The following is a 7,467-nucleotide window of genomic DNA, read 5'->3' as shown; positions in this document are numbered from 1 at the left end:
TTTTTTTTTTTTTTTTTTTTTTTTTTTTTTTTTTTTTCTTTTGTCTTTTTTTCCGAGTCCGGCAATGGATTGCAACCCTCAGTGTTGCCCCCGCACCGGGCCGGGGACCGGCAACGGGATTGCAACCCTCAGCGTCGCCCCCATGCCTCGCTCAGCCAGTGAGCGGGAACCGGTCTGTATGTGGGATCCGAACCCTCGGACGGGAGCGCCACCGCGCTTCCCAAGCGGCGCACTATCCAGTGCGCCACCGGGCCGGCCTTAAATGTGTGGATTTAATTCTGGGCTTTTTTCTCTTTACTTTCTTGGTAAGTGTCTTTTGAAACATCTGAGTTTTTAATTTTCATAATGTCCAATTTATCTGTTTTTTTCTAATAATTTAATAGTTTTAGTTCTTTTAGCTGTAGATTCTTTATATTCTGAATATGTGTCCTTTGTTAGGTAAATGTTTTGTGCTTATTTTCCCCCAGGCTACAGCTTGTCTATTTTCTTAGTGCTGTTGTTTGATAAGCAGGGATTTTTAATTTTGATGAAATCCTATTTATCAAAAATTTTTTTCTTGTTGGTATGTTTTTTTGTTGCTTTTGTATAAGAAATTTTTTCCCCACCTATAGATCATTAAATATCTCTTGTGTTTCTTTCCTGAAAGCTTTATAGTTTTAGTTTTACGAGTAAGTTTGAATTATTTTTTTGTGTGTATGGTATGTGGTATGGGTTGTTCCAGCACCAGTTTTTGCAAAGTCTTTCCTTTCATCATGGAATTTCTTTGGTGCTTTTGTCAGAATAAGTTGTATAGATATGGCTCTTTTTCTGGACAGTCCTTTTCTGTGCCATAGATTGGTTTGTCTATCCTTAAAGAAATAATACACTGACAATTACCATAGCATTATAGAAAGTCTTGAATTCAGCCAGTATGTCTTCCAGCTTTGTTCTTTTGTTCAAGACTGCTCTAAAATCTTTTGCCTTTTCATTAAAATTTAAAATCATCATCTTAGTAGGCTTTGATTTGTACAGAAATTGTGATTATGATTAGGATTGTGTTGAATCTATAAATTGGGGAGAATTGATATTTTAAGATGTACTGAGTCTCCCAATCAATGGACATGGTATATTTTTCCATTTATTTATGTTTTCCTTTATTCTTTTTCAGTAATTTTCTGTTTTCACTGTAGATGTTGTATACTTCTTTTGTTAAATTTATTGTTAGTATGCTATTGTAAATAGAATTTCTTATGCTATTGTAAATAGAATTAAAAAAATATTTTCCAGTTGTTTGTTGCTCCTAAATAGAAATGGAGTTGTTTTTCATATATTGATCTTGTTTCCTGAGACCTTGTGAAGCTCACTTATTACTTCTAATAGTATTTTTGTTTATTCCTTAGGATTTTTTATGTTGATGAATAGGAGCAGTTTTAGTTCTTTCTTTCCAGTCTTGGATAGAAGTGGTTAAAATGGACAATGGATAGCCTTGTTCCCAATTTTAGGGAGAAAATATTCAGTGTTTCACCATTAAGCATGTAGAAAGTTTTTTTGTAGATACCCATTATCCAATTGAGAAAGTTTCTATTTATTCCTAGTTTGCTGAAAGTTTTTCATGAATAGATACTGAATTTGTGAAATGCTTTATCTACATGTATTGATGATCATTTAATTTTCTTACTTATTCTGTTCATATGGTGAATTATACTGACTGAATTTTGAATGATAAACCAACTTTCTGTTCCTGGATTACACCGTCCTTGATGATAAGTTAACCTAATTTATTACTGGTTTTTAAAGTATATTTGTATCTATGTTCATGAGTGATATTGTCTATAATTCTCTTATACTGTGCCATATTTTGGTGTCAGTTTTATGCTGGCCTCATAGACAAGTTGGAAAGTGATACCTCTGTCACTATTTTCTGAAAAAGTTTATGTAAGATTGGTATTATTTCTTCATTGAATATTTGATAGAGTTCACCATTGAAACCACCTGGTCCTTCTTTGAGCTATAAGGCTAATCAGGCTTTTTGTTTGTCTTCTATCATCAGTGTTTGTAATCTGTGTTTTTTTAACAATGTTGTCAAATTCAGTGGTACAAATTTGTTCCTTGTTATTCTTTTAGTATTCTTTTTATGTTGTAGTCCCTCTTTTATTACTCATATTGGTAGTTTGTGGTCTTTTTATCAGTTTTGTCAGTTTATCAAGTTGTATCAGTCTTTTGAAAGAACTAAATTTTGGCTTTGTTAGGATTCCTGCCACAATCACTATTATTTTCTTCCTTCTACTTATTTTCGGTTTAATTTACTTCTCTTTTTCTATTTTCTTAAGATGGAAATTTTAGATAATAAATTTTCAGCCTTTCTTCCTTTCTGATAAATACATGTAAAGCAATGCATTTCCCTTTAACTGTTTTAGCTACATCTCACAATTTTTGATATGTTATATTTTCATTATCATTTAATTTAAAGTTTTTTTCTAATGATTTCCACTTTGGCCTATGGGTTATTTAGAAGTGGGTTATTTAATTTCCAGGCACTTGGGATCCTTTCCAGATACTCTTATTTGTATTCATTTCTAACCTAATTACATTATGGTCAGAAAACATAGTCTGTAAGACCCCAGTTTTTAAAAATTTATTGACTCATTTTTTGGTTTAGCATATGATCTATCTTGGTGACCATTCCATGTGCATTTGAAAATAATGTATATTTTTCATAAGTTATGTGTAGCATTCTGTGAATCATGATTAGGTCAAGGTGGTCGATAGCATTCAGATATTTTATATCTGTATTCAATTTTTATCTAGTTATGTTAATTGCCAAGAGAGGGATGCTAAAATCTCAAACTGCTTTTTGATTTGTTCATTTCTCCCTTTAGTTCTGTTAGTATTTGCTCTTATCTGTTTTTGAACCTGTTATTAGTTGCATACACATTTATATTGTCTTCCTCATGAACCTTTTATTGTTATGAAATGTTCCAATTTATCTCTGATTCCGTGTTTTAAAGTCCGTTAAATTGATATTAATATAGCTACTCAAGTTTTCTTTGATGTTTCCGTGGTATATATTTTTTTGTTATTTTCTTTTTTGTATATTTAGTAATTTTTAAAAACTGTATAATGGACATTGTAAATGACAAATTATGGATTCTGTTTTGTTCCTTTAAAAAGAGAGTTTTGTTCTGGCTGGCATTTAACTTGGTGAATTCAATCTTTACCAACTCCCCCCGAGTGGTATAGTAGTGGAAGTCTCCATTCAGTTCTTTCAGCTTTCTGCTGCTCCTTTTTATCTTAATCCCCAAGATCTACCTCATGTGTGTAGTTTGAATCAACCAAGGATTTCAGCAGATTTGGGGGCTTATCTCTTTCGTGGATCCCTTCTTTTGTTCCCTTTCTTGCAGATTTTCTCCCTAAATTGATGGCTACTCCTCTATCCTAGAACTCTCTCTTGCTATCTTAAGATGGTAGGGCTTTGAGCCCCTTGTGAATTGGGGAGTGCCTTCAAGCAAAACGTTTCCAACTTGCCGATCTTTCTTTTGTTTTTTTTTAAGGGTAGACTCTTCTTCAGTTTCTTTCATGTGTTCTTTTTGTTAGTTTGTTTTGGTTCTTTGATATTTTGTTCAGCTTTTATAATCACATGTGGGACTGTTGGTACATGGTACTCTGCCATTATAGGAAGTGAGAACCCCCAAAGCACTTCATTTTAATGTTTAACATAGATTTTTTTTTTTTTTTTTTTTGTATTGGTAGACTTTAATTTTAAACCAGTTTTAGATTTTTGGATAAATTGGAAAGATAAATTGGAAATAGTGCAGAAAGCTTTTGTATATCCCCTGAATACAGTTTCCCCCATTATTAATCTCTTATTAGTATGGTACATTTGTTATAACTAAAATATATTGATGCATTATTATTAACTAAAATCCATAGTTTGTTCAGATTTCCTAAGATTTTTTTACCTAATGTCCTTTTCCTTTTCCAGGGTCTCATTCAGGATATCACATTACATTTAATTCATTTAGTTGTCATATCCTCTTAGGCCCTTCTTAGCTGTGACAGTTTCTCAGACTTTCCTTGTTTTTAAAGGAATACTGGTCAGTGTACATATTGTAGGATACCCCTCTATGGGAATTTGTCTGAAATTTTTCTCACAAATAGACTGTGGTTATAGGTGTTTGAGAGGAAGATCACAGAGGTAAGGTGGCATTCTTACCACATCATATCAAAGGTATACAATATCAACATGATTTATGAGTGCTGTTGATAGCCATGATCACTTGGTTGAAGACGTGTTTGTCATATTTTCCCACTATAAGTTACTGCCCCCCTTACTGTACTCTGTAAGTCACTATGTGCAGTCCACACTTAAGGATGTAGATTTTTGTTTGTTGGTTAGATTGACACAAAGCTGGAAATGTCTTGCTTTTGTTTAGTTTCTGGATTGAAACTCTTTCAGAAACCTAAATTCTGTTAGAGGTAGATAGCTTCTAGGTTAGATTACGTACTGATTTATTCTTCGGTTTATTCATTTAACAGTTAACATATTCAATTAATGTACTATATACCAGTTATTGTGCTTATTTATGGTGGAGTATAAGACTCTTTAGGAAATTGTTTCTGTCATCAAGAAGCTTACAGACTGTGTGGGTGATAAGTATATAAGAAATTAATGCCACAGTTAGGTTGCTTTCAGCTGCAAACTCAAAATACCCACCTAAAGTGGTTTAAACAGTAGATGACGTTGCCTCATAAATCGAAGAGGTCTGGCAATAAGGCAATTAATTACACACTTGCTTCAGTGACACAGTGATGCCATTAAAGATTCAGGTTCTTTGTGTACCTCTGCTCTACCATTTCTTGGTGTGTTGACTTTTGAATTTAGATTATTCACCCCACCGTTAGGAATTTTGGATATCACACCCTTGTACAACCTATATCCAAAAAGGGAGTAGCCCTTCTCTCAGGCTGCTTTCATTTTGTCTGGGAAGAGTATCTTTCTTAGAAGTCTCCCAGCAGATATCCTTTTGACTTAAATCAGATCACATGGCCAGTTAAAGCTTAAAAGCAAAATCTGACATTTTAAACCAGGAGGCAGGAAGCACTGTCTACAAGGAAGAAACCTGAAAAGGAGTGGTTGTTGGATAGGTAGAAACAGTAGCTGCCGCAGGTGGACTAGAAGCAGATAAAAAGATAAAGACAGAATGTAGATGGGCATAATCAAAAGGCAGAAGTCAAGTCTACCTTACCTCCTAAAGGCTAAGGAAGTTCTCTTAGAGTGGTTGACATCTGACCTAGGTTTTGGAGAGTGAAACGGGGACTATAATTATCTGCATAAGACAGAGCATTTCAGGCACAGCAAACAGACTCTGCAAAAGTGCGGATAATTTCTTAACAATGAAACAAGAGTTCTGGAGAACATAGTGGAATGGTTTTAAAGGAAGGAAGCAGAAGGAAGCTGAGCCCATATGAGGGAAAATGTAGTAGAAGGTGGAGGATTGGTTGAGGACAAATGTCCTGAAGAACTTGTGGGCCTGTGGACCACAAAGGGCAAGAACCAGGGATGGAGTTAAGTGGTCTTGCAGAGTTGCTTTGATTCTAGAATTGGCTGAGGCTTTCAGGATAATCAGTATCCTCGCAAGATATTGGTAGCTCTTAGTGCTCAGTACCCTGAGAAGCTTGCTTGGCCTCAAATGTTGGAACAGTATTTCAGGAGACTTTTCCTACAGTTGTTGGTGAGCTGATTCGAGAATCAGGACTGTCACCAACGTTCAAAGTGACAATCCTTCAATTAAAATTGAATCCTGTAAGCATGCCAGGCCTTTGTGGCTACTGTAAATATATTTTTTAAAAAAATTTAACTTCTGGGGCCGGCCCTGTGGCTCACTCGGGAGAGTGCGGTGCTGCTAACACCAAGGCCAAGGGTTCGGATCCCAAATAGGGATGGCCGGTTGGCTCACTGGGTGAGCATGGTGCTGACAACACCAAGTCAAGGGTTAAGATCCCCTTACCGGTCATCTTTAAAAAAAAAAAAAAAAATTTAACTTCTCTTGTTTACATCGTCATAAACAGAGTTTCTCTGTCATTTCTATAGCCATTTTACAGAATCCTTCAAAAGTGATTCAAATTTTTCCCCCTACAATTAATAATAATTTTTTTTCTCTTTTCTTTAATTTCTCCTTCTGGAAAGGAAGAGGAGGCTGCAAAATGGGCCCGGGAAGAAGAAGAAGCACAGCGTCGATTAGAGGAGAACCGGCTACGAATGGAGGAGGAAGCAGCCAGACTCCGACATGAGGAGGAGGAACGGAAGAGGAAAGAGCTGGAGCTCCAGCGGCAGAAGGAGTTAATGCGCCAGAGGCAGCAGCAGCAAGAGGCTCTCCGGAGGTTGCAGCAGCAGCAGCAGCAACAGCAGCTGGCACAGATGAAGGTAGAGCCCGAGACACCAACCTCAGGAGCTATTTGCTAACATTGCTTTTATCATCAGTTAGATAGATGCTGGCAGTAACAGTAAAACCGTACTTTTTCTTTATCATTAAATATTACTACTTTGGTTTTTAATCAATCAATAAAATATAATATGATGCATGTATTTTGTGTTAGGTGTTTAAACAAGAGAGGAATAAATGGAAGAGGATAGGACATGAGCAGTGATGCAGGCAAAAACAAGTAAATCTATTAGTCATAAATTTAATGTGGCTCAATAAACATTAGAGTGCCTATTTTGTACCAGTTCAGCCATACTGAGACAAAGATGAAAGAGACAAGGTAGTTGTCCTCAGAGAGCTCCTGGACTTATAAGAGTAGTAGGTGTATACATATGAATGTGTAAATGGGAACCAGAATATAGGACTTGAAATACAATTGACCATGGAGGTGTATTGAAAGTTGGGTTAAGAGGTGATGTATGCAAAATGTTGTTTTAAGAAGATTCAAAGCACTATTTGAAGTAAGGAGAGAGTGAACACTGGGAGCCCAGGAAAGAGTGCATGGGGGTGGTGGAGAGAATGATTAGGAAGGGCCAGTGGGAGAGAACTGGCCTGATAGCAGTCAGCAAGACTTAGTGACTGAATTTTAGGGACAAAGGCAGAAGCTGGGGTAGCTACTAGAGAGTATGCCTTTAGTGACTAGGAAAATAGTGGAACTATTTATGAAATCTGAGTAATTGGGAAGGGAGGGGCAGATTTATGGCAGGTTCAGTATAACTTCTTGCCAGGTCTTTAGTGAGCACTAAGGCTTAGTGTCCCTTATCTTCAAGGAGCTCACAGGATAAAGACATATAAACAGGAAATTAGAATACAGTGTGGTGAGTGTAGCAGGAGAGGTGCATTAAGGCAGTAGTTCTCAGAGTGTAGTCACTTGGGAAGTTGTTAGACATGCAAATTCTCAGGTCACACACTAGACCTACTGAATCAGAACCTCTGGGGATGGAGTCCAGCAGTCTTCTGCTTGTCTGGGGTCTTCCCCCCCCCCCCCCCCCACCTTTTTTTTTTG

The 7,467-nt window shown here is 36.4% G+C and overlaps 1 protein-coding gene across 3 annotated transcripts in view; it reads left to right on the top strand.

Annotated features, from left to right (window-relative positions):
- Positions 1-6,499, top strand: part of GIGYF2 (GRB10 interacting GYF protein 2) — a 113,859-nt gene extending 107,360 nt beyond the window's left edge. For all 3 annotated transcript variants that reach the window (XM_008579427.1, XM_008579425.1, XM_008579426.1), the window contains exon 22: positions 6,167-6,499. In XM_008579427.1, the coding sequence (XP_008577649.1) occupies positions 6,167-6,442 (276 nt within the window). In that variant the 3' untranslated portion in view covers positions 6,443-6,499. The remainder of the gene's footprint in view (positions 1-6,166) is intronic.
- Positions 6,500-7,467: the final 968 nt, after the last annotated feature.

This window comes from Galeopterus variegatus, unplaced genomic scaffold, assembly GCF_000696425.1.
Source record: "Galeopterus variegatus unplaced genomic scaffold, G_variegatus-3.0.2 Scaffold1883, whole genome shotgun sequence".
NCBI lineage: Eukaryota > Metazoa > Chordata > Mammalia > Dermoptera > Cynocephalidae > Galeopterus > Galeopterus variegatus.
This window is presented reverse-complemented; position numbering and strand designations above follow the sequence as displayed.